At 40.3% G+C, this 14,660-nt stretch overlaps 1 protein-coding gene across 3 annotated transcripts; it reads left to right on the plus strand.

Annotated features, from left to right (window-relative positions):
- Positions 1–819: 819 nt before the first annotated feature.
- LOC126995441 (cellular tumor antigen p53-like) lies at positions 820–14,001 on the plus strand. 3 transcript variants are annotated; one of them, XM_050854990.1, is made up of 9 exons: positions 820–977; positions 2,393–2,731; positions 3,764–3,961; positions 4,316–4,487; positions 4,676–4,889; positions 5,255–5,396; positions 7,523–7,624; positions 8,012–8,131; positions 12,709–14,001. In XM_050854990.1, exons 1-8 carry the CDS (start codon positions 975–977, stop codon positions 8,129–8,131), a joined length of 1,290 nt encoding a protein of 429 aa, XP_050710947.1. In that variant the 5' UTR covers positions 820–974; the 3' UTR covers positions 12,709–14,001. The 3 variants fall into 3 exon arrangements, with proteins under 3 accessions (XP_050710947.1, XP_050710949.1, XP_050710948.1); XM_050854992.1 differs by lacking the exon at positions 820–977 and adding an exon at positions 1,348–1,456; XM_050854991.1 differs by lacking the exon at positions 820–977 and adding an exon at positions 1,463–1,621.
- The last annotated feature ends 659 nt before the right edge of the window (positions 14,002–14,660 follow it).

Here is a 14,660-nt window from a genome sequence, read left to right on the forward strand (position 1 = left end):
ATTTCTTTGAAAGTGGTTGGTCACCACTAATTATTGCATTAATATTCATGCCAAATAATTAATATTTTTGTCGATTTCGGGTTGGCGGGGAAAGTATAAATGGTTGGAGGGATTGGGCGGATTGGTGGAGGCGTGGGCGGGTCCCGATCCCTGACGAGTAAACACGTCTTTGTTTGTTTGTTTTGATCGTTACCAATGGCGGCGATCGACGCTATAGTTTTCCACGTGAAACTGACCTATGGGTTAGTGGCGACTGCAAAGGGAGCGAGAGGTGTTGAGAGTGTGTGGTAAGGTGCGAGTCTAAGCTAACCCCGCAGCCGCCACTACCCCATCGGCCATGCAGTTTTACGTGAAAATACTATAGCGGCGATCGCCGCCATTGGTAACTATCAAAACAAACAAACACTGCATAGACAAAGGAGAAGGTCTTGTAATCTCAGTCTTGTTCATCTTTTAATTAGTTGGTTTAGCAATGAGTTTTTTATATTGATTTTTCTACCATGAGCAAAGGTTGATTTATAAGATTGATTACTTCTTCGAATGCTCCATAGACAATGGGAGGAGGTTTTGTAGTCTATTCTTAAGTTGGCCATCTTTTGCAGTTATATAGTTCAGCAATAACAAACTAATGAAGCTTCTACCATGAACAAGTGTTGATTTCAAGATTGATTTTCGCGCTGCTATAGTCAACGGGAAGGTCTGGTATTCTCAGGTTTTGGCCAGTTTTATAAACCGCCCAGAATTTTTGGGATTTAATCGATCAAGTAATTGAATTGCAAAAACCGAGTAATACTCAAATTCAAGAACCGAGTAAACCGAATACTACTACAATAGGACCGAAACGTACATCCATCCCTCTGGCACTCAGTTTGTGTTGATGGATCAGCGAGGGTACAAGGGCAGTGGTTGGTCTCCGGGAATTAGTCTTCCTTTTGTGCCCTAGACCAACATTTGACGGGAAGAAGTAGTGCAACATGGTAAATAAATGATCACTTTCACATCTTAGCGGCTTATATGTGGTGTACTGTCCCTGCTTGGTGTTGTGGAGGCCTCAAGTGGTAACTGAAACGTATGGGACGGTAGCAACATGTGCATTTTACCGCTTCTTTTCACCGAGGTCTAAAGTCACGTGCATTGTGTGTTAGTAACCATTCTAATAACCATTTTAATGATCAGGTAGGATTGAAGGTGTACTAAGAAAGCCAGTGTTGACGTGTATGTGGTTACCAGGCAATCTTGAGTCCTAGCCCATGTCAGTAACCATTCTAATGATCAGGTAGGAATAAAGGTGTACTAAGTCATTGTTGATGTGTATGTGGTGACTGCAGGCAACTTTAGTCCTAGCCGGCGGTGTTTCAGTCCCGCCAAGGAGCCTATAGAAATCCTTGGGTGTAAATTGTCCGTCAACAGTCAAGCTACAAGTCACTTTGAAGTCAGCTGTTGGTGACGGCGGCAGGTGGGAAGGGGAGTGCTTGTCAAGGGTTAAGGACTTCCTCTCTCCTCGGTGCACTTCCCGTCCCCGTGACCGTGATCCTCGGGTGGTGGTGCTGAGGCCCGGGGGTGGATGTGACGGGTAGAGGACGTGTACCCCGGTGTTCATCTTATAGGCTTGCTTGAAACGGTAAATTGTCCCTTGCTTCTAGTTGTCAGAGAAGATTCACCCTCTCACAGCAGCATTAATTACCCCCAGTACAGCTAGGTTGATCTGCGGGGTGTGCTGAAACGTTTAGTCTTTTTATTCACTCACAGCAACATTAACTACCCTCAATGCAGCCAGGTTGGTCTGTGGGGTGTGTTGAACATTTTCCAGACGTTTTTGTTATCATCTTTAGGTTAATCTAGATGAGAAATGTATCCCTGCACCATAACAATTCTTTCAAGAGAGTATCAAGACACCTCTCCTCCCAGAACTGACCTCTTTTGGCCACTCTTCTGAATTTTTTTTTTTGATTGGAGCAGTGTTTAGTGTTTTTTTTTTTTTTTTTTTTTTTGCCCTTGACATGTGAATAGTGTCCATCTATATGAAGTATGAATTGGGTATTGTAAGGAGGGATATGACATCTTGTGTGGGTACAGTATTTGTATGGCTTGTGATTCAGGGGAGGTAAGTATATTCTGTCATTTTGTCAGTACTCAGAATGGATTTATCATGGTTATTCATATTTGTTGGGAGGGACACAAAAACTTTTTATATGAACCTGTAGCATCTGTGTAGTAGTATCAAAAGGTATACAGAGGTAAGTAGTAAATTTAAGTAATGCCCTCTCAACCCATGGACTTATAAAATGTGTAAATTGACTTTCTATTAAAAAAATTAAATGGAAGACTATCAAAGTGAACACAGTACTGCAGCTGATGACAAACAATTATCAACACTGCTTTCTGGTTGCAGGATAGCACAATGAAGGAGAACCAGCAGGATCCAGAGCCCCTATTTGACGAGGCAGATTACCTGCTACTTCGCAATGATTCCCTTCTGAACCGCATGGGCTCCAACAACTTTGCTTCCATCATTGAGGGTCCCGCCGTGCCAGCACCTGAAAACGATGTCTCTCTGCAACAGCTCCAGCATCAGCCATTCCAGCTGCCTCAACAGCAGCAAATGCCAGAGGTTCCGTTCCTCCAAGACACAGGCATCAGCGACCCTCTGTTTATTGGCAGTGACTTACTGACATTTTCTCCGAGTGAACTACATCTGGATCCAACTGAGAGCTGGAACCAAGTGGAAATGGTGAGTGTGCTTTGGTTTATCTGTAGAACAGCCAGTGATGATGATGTTATCGTTCACAGTGAAACATTACGGTATTGTTTTCGTTTATTGAGTAAAAGAAATTGACAGTCAATTCTTAGTTTTCTATTTAGTTTCCAGGAAGGTTTTATGTTCACTTTTACTATACAGCTGTTTACAGTTATGAGAGTCAGGCATGTTCTTATGTGAGGGTTTAGCTAGGAAATACTGCAAGTAAATTATGTCATTGATGGTAATGCTACTGTAACTGTTTTGTAACTTTGTTCTTTGTGGTACTCACCATCATTATTGTGTCTGGTGTGCTTGTTAGTATGAAGCATATCTGTAATTGAAATTTGAATACTATGGCTAGTTCCTGTAAATAGTTAGATTTATACCAGTAGTATATTAGTTTTAGCTGTTTAGTTTACTTTCCAACATGCTCTAAATTATCAGAAATTAAAGGTTAATGTCAGGGGAAATGATGCAGTTAAGTGGACTGTGGTAAAACAACTTAGTGGCTAATTCTTGACACAACAGATTTTGCTGCATGGCCTCCACATGAAGGGTTCAACCCCATTATTCTTAAATGCATCTGCCTTTCACATCCACTATTTTCAAAGGCTGAAAAGGAGACCAATCAGACTTTCCCGAGTGTTTATTTAGGTTCATGGCACAGAAGAAGAGTCAGACTACCATCAGTGTTATACAACTACCCCTGGAAAGGCTCACAACTCCTATAAAAGCCTTGTCAAATATGTGAACTTGTGTGCAAAAATGTTAATAAATATGGCTTTAAGGAACCTCACTGATTTTCAAACTGCAAGGCAAAGTTTGCTCTGCTAATGTGTGACTGTCTTCGGGGATTATGGTACATACAGCCCAGGTTTTTCCTCGACCATCTTTTCCTTTTCTAATAGACAACTCAGGAATAGCCATTGATAAGCTGTGAGACAATGTAGGAAGGCTGGAATATTGTAGCATTTTTTATATATAATTTTCTGAACTGAAATTTTATGGCAACATTTTTTTCAGCTCCAATGTGAGAATGAGAATGACAACCTGAGCTCACTTCTGGCTCCTGAGGCTCCAGTGGCTAGAGTTGATGGGAACAGCAGCACATCCCGCCTTCCTGATAGTACACCAACCCAGAAAGTGCCCTCTCTCCAAGCCTGGCCTGGGCAGTATGGCTTTGAGATCTCTCTCCCTGTTGAGAACAAGGATAGAAATAAGGTAAAAAAGGTTGATTAGTAAATAAGCAAATAATGTAAGTGTATTATCTCTTTGGCAGTCTGTATCTATCTGTCTATCTATCTATCTATATCCTAGTGGCCTATTCCTCCTGTCTCCCCTTACACTTTCCAAAACCCACTAGCCTATATAGTGCATACCTAATATACCAATACCTGCCCTCTGCTCAGGGTTTTCTTCCATTAACTCTACAAATTATTCATGTCACCTTCTACTGATGTGTTTCACTAAGTGACTCCATTTATACCTCTAATTTGAAGTTAACCAGATGAGTTGATGGTTCAGTAGAGTTTTTGTGTTCACCAACTGATGATACCTTTTCTCCTCCATCCACAGTGGTGCTTCAGCACAGAAAAAAATAAACTGTACCTGTGCCCTTATGTTGCTGTTCCAGTAAATGTAAAGTTGCTGCAGTTCATAGATGCCTCCATCACCATCACGCCAGTCTTCAAGGACAGTCGTCACCGTGTACATCCTGTGGTGACGTGCTACAACTGCAAAAGCAAAAGTTAGCATTCATGATGTTTTTACTTGCAGGCCAGCAGGGATCTCAGTACTATGAATCATCACTTTTGTTAAACAGCATAAAAAGCAAACTGTTATTATTAATGTTGAGGGCTTGGTGACAGGAGCTGAGAAAGATTTCTTCATTCTGTGGAATTAAGTTATTTAGAGACTAATTAATATTTCTTTCAGTGGAGAGTGATAACAAGGATCACATGGTCATGGTGGAGGGAGTGGAAGGTGACTATAAGATGGTCAATGAGCGCTTTGTGGTGTCTGTGCCCCTCCACCCTCCACCCCCTGGTGAGGCGGCCTCCACCCTGTTGGTGAGAATGAATTGCCTCACATCCTGTGTTGGGGGACCTAACAGGAGACCATTCTGCCTTGTGTTCACCCTACATGACAAGTACGTCTTAATATACCTATACAAAACATTTATTCTATTTAAGGCACCATACCTGACCAGCAAAGTATCATATACCATTCCTGCTGTAAACCTTTGGATGACTTGGAAATATTTAGTGTAATTGATATGCTGTAATTATATCTAGTGTCAGGGTCTGTGCTGGGCAAGAGAATTTGCAGCTGTGCAATCTGCTCTTCACTGGAAGAGACATTTCCTTGGACATCAGTCCTTTCACAACCTTGCTTGTCTCTTGAAGCTTTTTGTTAGACGATAATTTTTCAACTATATAATGATAATGAAATATAATTTCTTATGTGTTTCTTTGCATATTTTTTTCTTATTCAAATAAGTATCTTGTCTTACAGTGCAGGGATAGTCATTGGGCGCCAGATTCTAGATTTGAAGTGTTGCAAGTGTCCATCTCGTGACCTGTTACATGAAGAAAAGACTGCACTGAGAGGTCAAGAGTGTGCTCTTCCGAGTCACCTCCCTGGGGACCGTGTGCAAGTGAGTTTGTGATCCTGATCTGGACTTCCTATAAGAGTCTAAGGAATGTCCATAGCAACAGTATTGATTTTTCCTAGCTTATACCGTACTATTAGTGGAAAAATATTATTGAAAAATCAAGTTTAAATCTTGAAGGTAAGACTGTGGGCCAGAAATATTCCTCAGGGACTGGGCTATCTATGACACACAGCTCAATTTTGCACGAAGCAACTAAGGACCTTTTTTGGACCATTCATCAAATTCATTTTGTACGAATCACCCCCATAGTGGGGATGATTCGTATAATGCTATAGGGGTGATTCGTACATGCTATTTTCACTCCCAAAAATTCATTTTAAATTATAATCAATGAGATATTAATGTCTGAAATTAAAGAAACAGGATAATCTGCACAAAAGGGTAGCTTCCTTTGGCGACGGCAGTCCAGCCGTTGTTGCAAGAAATACCTCCTTGCAGTAATAAGTCGCATATTCACTATGCGCCTCCAACATTGCCCCCACGAGAGTAATAACCTTTCCAAGGTCTCACATACTGTTGTACTTTTCTAGTTTTACTGGCACATCATACATGTGGGGGGTCCAGGGGGGGCTGCCCTTGGTTAGGCAGGGGGTCCAGGGGGGTGAAGTTCGGTTGGAGTAGTTTAAATTTGCTCCCCCACCCAAAACCCCTGATTTCCCACGGGTCCTCCAAGTTAAACCTCTCTGCGAGGTATTTTGCGGGTACGGTGGCGGGTGCACAAAAAGCATTGAAAAGTCAATCCTTTGGTGATTTCCGGAGAAAAATACTATGTCCATAATAAACAGCATCATATTTTGTCCAGAAATAAGCAGTCAGCATCTTGAAATTAGTAGGCTACACTTTCGCGAATATTCCCCCGAGTACGCTGACCCCCCTCACTACATTGTACGGTAAGGCCCCTCACACGTGTTGCCCTCCAACCAGTATCACAGCAACCACGTTGGATAAAAGTTAAGTATATCGTCAAATATCACAGAAATTTGCCTAATATTTATATTCAATACCTTACCAACAGGATCTCGCCCCATTCAAAATGACAAAACACTATGATATGAATGCCTAGAGTTACACCAGATGTCGTAAAAAACGAAAATCTTGCCTCCTCATCACAAGCGACGTGTCAAAAGCAGCCATCATGTTCATCATCATCATGTGACTTATTCATGTCCATTCACAGTGTTGCTAATACAGCTTTGCTATAAGTTCTCTCTTTTTAACGGCGATTATACGGTCCACCCCCTTGTATGGTATTCCCCCACATCGCCCTACTCAGCAATTGTAAGTTCTGCAGAGTTCATTTGTAAATGAAAATATAAATTTATAGCAATGCGGGAAGCTGAGTTTAAGTAGCTAGCTGATTTACCATAAAAAAAAAAAAAAAATTAAAGGGGTGAGAGATACTTTCCTCTTATGTTTTCCTGAGAAGTTTTGAAGTATTTAAATGAATTATTATGGTACTCTGATTTGCAACTAAGGAAAGAACTGCTTTGTAGCCAAGTATAGTTAGTGTGCCTATTCATCTGATAGACAAGGAACAGAACACACAGTGCTGCTCTCTACTTGCTCTCAAAGTTTGATAGCCCTCATTTACTTACTACAGTTACTGTCTCTTACCTTGCTCTTGCCAAATTGTATTTTACTCCTATTGCTGTCTTTAACCTGGGGACACTAGTGGTCCTCTTCCTAGCTGGAGAGTTTTGTCTTGTCAGTTACACATTTTACATTTTATTTTGAGGGATGATATGATTTGGATTTGAAATTTGTCAAATGATTATTAGGAAAAGTTGTCCTCTGATCAAAAGAAAAAAAAAGATGTGGATGCTGGCTGATGAACTTCCAGCATAAGTTTAGCCTCAATTTATACCTCAGTAAGAGTGCCTTCCTGCTGTCAGGACAGCTGTCAGATTAAGTGAAGTTTGATATAAGAAGGAGAGTTTAATCATATATATCTATTTAATTTAGTGTATAAAAGTGTGCATATTGAGCTTGTACTATTTATGTGTGATTGTAGAATTTTTGACTCCATCTAGAATTTAGATGTTCAATTGATAACCAAAACTGTGGCTTAGCTCTGATTTTCTTGTGACTGAGATGGTTGTTTTCATCAGGCTCCAAAGAGAAAGGCACCAACAACTACCACTGAGAAGAAGCGTGTCATCGTCAAGCTGGAGCCGGAGCCGGCAACGGAGCGGCGCATCGAACATGTTACGGTTTGTATTTCCGATACCATTGGGAGAGTAGAGGAGTGATCAATAGAAAGAAGTTTGAAGTAGAGGAAGGAGGACATCTTTGAGGAATCCTTGTTCTGATCCAGTTTCATGGAAGGGAGATCCATGACAAAAGATTATCAAAGTTTAGGAAAGAAATTAATGTTTATGTTTTGTTCATACTACTGTACAGTCCTCACTTGACATTCATGTGGCATAGTGAAATCTGTGAATAACCAGAGTTCATAAAGTCTGGAAGAATGTCATCACAAAATTAATAAAAAAAAACTTGTAAAAGTTTTTGAAAAATTACTGACGAACTCTTTCATTTGAATTACTACACTTATGTTGTTTCTTGGATGAGTAGGAATTTGTTATATTTTTTTTCAGGTCCCTGATGAGTTTTGGTCCGAGGTGAAGATGTATGTTAAGACCCTCGTCCTTGCAGATTGTGCGCGTCAAAACAAGTCTGACAAATCTGACATTTTGCTGTTGTTAGATGAAAATTAGGTAAGTACTAATGATATCCAGAGAATCATGATTTTTCTACTCATTGATAGTGTAATGTCCTGAGTGTTGACATTAAAATTCCAGTTGTGGTGTACAGAGAACAAGAGATTCTAAGAAATTTTGTCTCATCACGAGAAGCGTAGAAAATTAGGGTATGTTAAGTTTCGGGTATCTTCAGACACAATGATAGCCAGTACCTTATGGTATAAATCAACAAAGAATGACCTCACTATGTTGTATAGAAAGTCTCATTAGTAAGGAAACATGTATGAATTTTCTGAGTCAAGACCAATAGTAACTGTTTTGGGTTTTGTTGGGTTAGGTTAAGTTTAGGGTATCTTCAAACACATGATAGGTAGCACCTTATGGTATAAATCAACAAAGAATGACCTCACTTTGATGTGTAGAAAGTCTCATTAGTAATCAATCAATCAATCAGTGGGGTTATACGCCAGGGGGAGCGTCGCCTCGCCCACCCTACGACGCCTAGCCTGGGGGTCCCTCTGGGCGAGTCTCCATGCAGGCCCCCTTCCCAACCTGAGTACCACCTGGCAGGATCCATTGACTTGCTCAAGTCATGAACTCCATGGGCGTTCCCTTGGCCTCCTCCACTCAGGATTGTCTTACAGAAACAACCCGATGCGCAGGATTAGCTTCAGGATAACGTGCCACGTGCCCGTATATCCGGAGTTGGCGTTGACGAACTATGCAGGTAATATATGTCGAATCATAGTTACTGGTTTGACACAAAGTCATTCCAGCCATATCCTATGATTCTGCGTAGACATTTATTACCAAAGGCATCAATCCGCCTCTCCAAGACCCCATTTAGTGTCCATGTCTCACAACCATAGAGTAAGACAGGGAGCACAAGGGACTTGAAGATCCGGATCTTTGTCCTTCTGCATATGTATCGACAATGCTATATGTTTGTGTCGAGCGAGTCCATAACACCGTGGGCCAGGCCAATCTGCCGTTAGACTTCCTGGCCAGACTCACCGTTGTTATGAACTACGCTTCCAAGATATGTGAAACTTTCTGAGATCTCAACGTCCTCACCACATGCATGAACAGACTGTACTGTTTCATCTAGCAAGCCTCCAAACACCTGTACCTTGGTCTTGGCCCAGGAAACCTTAAGTCCCAAGGACTTCGCCTCCTCGTGCAATGCCTTGAGAGCCATCACCAAAACCTCCAGTGACTCCGCCAGGATTACTGCATCATCGGCAAAAACAAGGTCATTGACCCTGGTATTGCCAGTGGATGCTCTGCAATGACTCTGGTCCACAACTCTGCCCAGTACTCACTCCATATACGAGTGTTGAAAAGCAATAGGGCAAGGACGCATCCCTGCCTCACTCCCGCATTCATGGGAAAGAATCTGGACAAGCTCCCCCCCACACTTCACAGCACACTCTGTCCCAGAATACAGGCCAGTCAGCAAACCAGGAGTCCTCGCAGGAATCCCACGGAGTTGCAGAAGATCCCAGAGTGCTTCGCGATGCACAAGTCAAATGCCTTCTTGAGATCGAGGCTGCAAGCATCCCCTGTTGAAACTCATGTTGGCGCTCCACCAGTACGCGAAGCGCTAGGATATGGTCAGTTGTTGACTTACCAGGCGTGAACCCAGACTGTTCAGGTCTTTGCTGCTTCAGCAGCTGGCTGCAAATTCACGTCAGCAATAAGTTGGCAAGCACCTTGCCTGGCACACTGAGCAGTGTAATACCATGGTAGTTGTTGCAGTCCTGGCGGTCCCCTTTCCCTTTCCAGATAGGGATGACCAACCCCCTCTTCCAGTCAGGAGGAATGGTACCGGACTGCCATATGGCAGTCAAGACCGCATGCAACCCACGGATCATGACCTCACCTCCAGCTTTGAGCAGCTCTGCACTGATGTTACAGGTGCCAGGTGCCTTTCCACCCCTCAACTTTGCCACAGCTTCTGTGACCTCGACCAGAGTGGGTGGGCTTTCGTCAATGGGTGGATCAGCATCCGTCACCTGCAACCCAGCAACTGGGAGCTGCCCACGTGGAGGGTCCGCCATGTACAGCTGCTCAAAGTACTCAGCCCAACAAGCCCTCTGCCCTTCCATGTCCGACACTAGGCAGCTGTCAACGGTTCGGATAGCACTCACCTGAGAGGGAGACTTGGAGCGGAGCTTCTTCAGGGCTCGGTAAGCAGGTCGGAGGTCATTCTCATTTAAATGTCCCTCGACTTCCTCAGTGAGACCCCTGACATACCTCTCCTTGTCTCTCCTCAGGAGAGCTCTAGTCCCTAACAAGGTCTTGGAACTAAGAAATAAGCATGCTCAACAAAACTGAGTTACCCTGTAATGAACACCAATGAGTGCTGGTGATCGAACCTAGGCCTTCTGAGTAGAAGTCAGCGCAGCATACCAACTGTGCCACTGATGAGCTTAACCCCTTAATGACGTTGATGCCGCTGGCGTCATATAGTTCTTTCAGACGTGGGCAACGAGTATGACGCCAGCACTGGAGAGTGAGAAGCTATCTGGAATTTGAAGGCCACATGTAACTAGGTTTCTGTTGATGCACGTGACTAATTGGCACCTCTTTTGCCCCTTACCACCACTCCGTGCTAAAAATAGCCTACAGTTCCTGTCTACACATCATGGCATCTGCAGAGCGAGTATGTTCCCCCAGCCGATCTGTTTCGGCGGTCTTCCTTCAGTTTCTGCTGTTGTGTGCGTGCTGAGCGTAGTTTTGACATCTCCACTTATATACGTGATGCTGTAGATGAACCAGTATCTTGTTCACAGGAGTGTTCAGAGGAGTGGGAAACGGAAGTTTGATTTTTTGGGAATCATGGAATTCCAGCCAAACCGTCTGTCCAAATAATAATCTGATTTCACAGTTGAGTTATGTGGATGATTTTCTACAATTTTTATTCAATGAGATTCATTCCAGAATGAAAAAAACTACAAATTTTTTTTTTCGAGTTTCACTGCAATTTTGGCTCTCTGTAGGCAGTAAATTTCCAGGTCAAAGATTATAAACTATATTTTTCAGACTCCATCGTCATGAAATGAGCAACTTTTCTTCAATAAATTTTACTGTACATTGCACCAGTAAAAAAGTTGTAATTTTTTGGGGAATCCTGGAATTCCAGCCAAATGGTCAGTCCAAATCATAATCTGATTTCACAGTTGAGTTATATGGATGATTTTCTATAACTTTTATTCAATGAGATTCATTCCAGAATGAAAAAAAAAACTACAAAAATTTACCAAAATTATTTTTTGAGTTTCCCTGCAACTTTGGCTCTCTGTAGGCAGTAAATTTCCAGGTCAAAGATTAAAGACTATATTTTTCAGATTCCATCGTGATAAAATGAGCAACTTTTCTTTAATAATTTTCCTGTGGGTCGCATCACTATAAAGCTGGAATTTTGGGGGAATCATGAAATTCCAGCCAAACAGTCAGTCCAAATCATTATCTGATTTCACAGTTGAGTTATTCAGATGATTTTCTACAACTTTTATTCTATGAGATTCATTCCAGAATGAAAAAAATAAAAAAATTACCAAAATTATTTTTCGAGTTTCACCACAACTTTGGCTCTCTGTAGGCAATAAATTTCTGGGTCAAAGATTATAAACTATACTTTTGAGACTCCATCATGATAAAATGAGCAACTTTTCTTCAATAAATTCTCCTGTATGTCGCACCAGTAAAAAGTTGGAATTTTTGGGGAATCATGGAATTTCAGCCAAATGTGACAACCTAGAAAGAAATGGATTTCACAGCAGGGTGCACCAGAAAATTTTCTATAAAATATCTTTTATGACTTTTTCTCAGTTTCAAAGTGTATTTTCCGCTGACTTTTGCATTATGGGGGGATCTCCCGAGAAAAACTTTTGCTGTTGAATGGGGTTAAAGGTTAATATGCACATACACTGGATGTGCCATAGGGGTTGAAAAAAAGTGTTTCTGGCTGCCATGAGTGAGAGTGGGGTCTCCACCCTTCATATCCACAGTCAAGACAGGCTGCAGAAGTGGCCTTTCATGCGGTGACCTTTTAACTCGTCAGTGGCTCAGTTGGTATGCTGCCCTGACCTTTACCCAGAAGGCTCAGGATTGATCCCCAGCAGTCAGTGGCATTCATTATGGGATTTTCTCAAGGCATTATTGCAGTTTCCTTAATGTACAACTAAGTTAGTTCTCTTAGCAACTCAAGCGCCTGCAAAGTTATAATTGGTTTACTTAATTAGACTCATTTGGCAGGTGTTTCTGCCCTGACTGTATCAAATATCAAAGCTGACACCATCGTGGGGCAGCTGAATTTTTAATATTTCCTATCTGAAGCCCCTAAAAATATAGTAAATTGAAATGAATATTGTTCATCACTGATTAATTCATTATTTGTTTTTTTCTGCATTGAAAGTCTAAATTTAGTATACATTCAAGTTCTCCAACAACCATTTACCGAGTCATATCTGATGTAAACTTTATTTTCATCTCAAATGATCATTAAATAGATTTTTTTTTGTAAGATTATGATCTTAGAATTTCTTGCTTGAAATTATATAATGATTTTTATTCATGTACTCTTTCAGAAAATAATCGTTGAAGATGTGTTGATCAGCAAAAAGTACCTGCAGCACTGCCAGACCATAGAATTACAAAGGTGCAAGTTTTCTTGATGTCTCAAAGTCTGGGTTAGCTAGTTCTCACTTACGAATTTCACCTTTATTAGAGATAGGAGTATATGCATTATTTGTTCACTGAAAGCAATGGTTATTTCCTTTAAAATGTTTTGGCACTTTTAATGGGTTCCTGACATTCTGGTAAAAGCAACAGAACATTTGGTAATTTTATTGAGGAGAAATGAGCACTTTCCCTTTACTGCACTCCTGCAGTGTGAAATGATTTTTTGTAAAAAAAAAAGAAAAAAAAAGAAGAATCTTTGTTAGTCTACTTGAATAGTAAATGAGCCAGTCATTGTGTCTGAAAACATTTTCACAAGGAATATGCCAGGAAAACATATGAAGTAAAAGTATGAAAGAGTTATTCTAAGCCTACCAGGACTTTCCTGTATTTTTAGTTTACTGCATTTAATTTTCCCAGATAATGCAGAGGACAGTTATTTGGGACTGATATAACTAAGCATGCCTAACTCAATCTCTTAAGTAGTATTAGTTGGGGTGTATCCTTGGTAATTTTCCATTATGTGCATTTGATTTCCTGGAGTATTGCATATTACAATGAATAATTCATAGTAATATAAAATATTATTGTAGTTTTTAGAATACTATACATGAATTATAATAATACTTTTCTCTGAACAATTTGGTTATTTTAAGAATTTTTTGTATCCATTCATTGTTAGAAATTTTTGAGCAATTTCATCTCTTTTCATACATCTATGAATATTTTCCATATTTGAGAAAGGCTGTTTTATGATAGGTTGCAATTTTTGTACCATAAAGGGGTGTGTTGTTAACAACTTATTAATTATAATTTTCTAGTACCTTTTGATGAGTTCAAATTGTCATTATTTTAAGAATTTTGTTCTCCATTGAGGGATAGAATTTGCAAGGCAAATTTCATCTCTTCCTTCAATTACTGATTTTTTTCTTATATTCATTTTATCATGATCATAAGTTACTTAAATTCTGTAACTTATTTCTGTTTCCTGTAATTTTGTTTTATTTATCATTGTTGGTGATCATTTAAAAAAATTTCCATTCAATCCTCAATCCATTTTCATGAAATCAATTTTATAGTTATGTAGTAGTTGCACTATTCCATATAAAATACATTCTGCAAACCTGCTGAAATGTTTGAAGTAATTATTTTTGTATTTTAAAATACACTTGAGAAAATAAGAAAAATTATGCAGGTAAGAATTTTGAATTTGAGTAACCTTTGAGACAGAAACATCCTTTAATGCCTTGACATAGTTTTACAGTCAATAACTTGTTGAGAAAGTATGGATCACACAGTACAGGTTGATGGCTAAGGTTTGTGAGAGCCTCCATGTGTGAATCATACAAATAGGTAGATGAATGCAGTTGCTATATTAATTTTGTTCTCATCTGGTCGTGTCTCTGTATCTGGTTCATGCCAGTACTACTTTTTGAAATGGTGAAGCAACCCTAGATAGTTCATCTGAAATCATGAGCAAGTTATCTACAATATTTAAAGCCATTTAAATCAATATTTTGCTCGATTTACAAGGTTTACTAAAGATGAATTTGAGGGGTGGGGGTTAAATTGGCCATTATAAAAAAAATGGCCATTTTGAGATGATCATACCAATGAGCTGGAAAGGTCCATTTCTGTCAGTGCTGTAAAGGCCAATGATGCCTGCATGTTAAGAATACCAAACCAACAATATGTTCGGATCCAAACTCAGCTCTACTCTTCTAAACTTTTAAACTACTTAACATATACTTGGTCTGTAACCCAAAATCTCAATATCTCATCTCTTGCAAAAGTAGCTTTCTCGAGGTTAGGTGTTCTTTATTGTCTCCACCATTTTTACTCCCTCACAGACGCTATCCTT

Source organism: Eriocheir sinensis, chromosome 8 (assembly GCF_024679095.1).
Source record: "Eriocheir sinensis breed Jianghai 21 chromosome 8, ASM2467909v1, whole genome shotgun sequence".
NCBI classification, from domain to species: Eukaryota; Metazoa; Arthropoda; class Malacostraca; order Decapoda; family Varunidae; genus Eriocheir; species Eriocheir sinensis.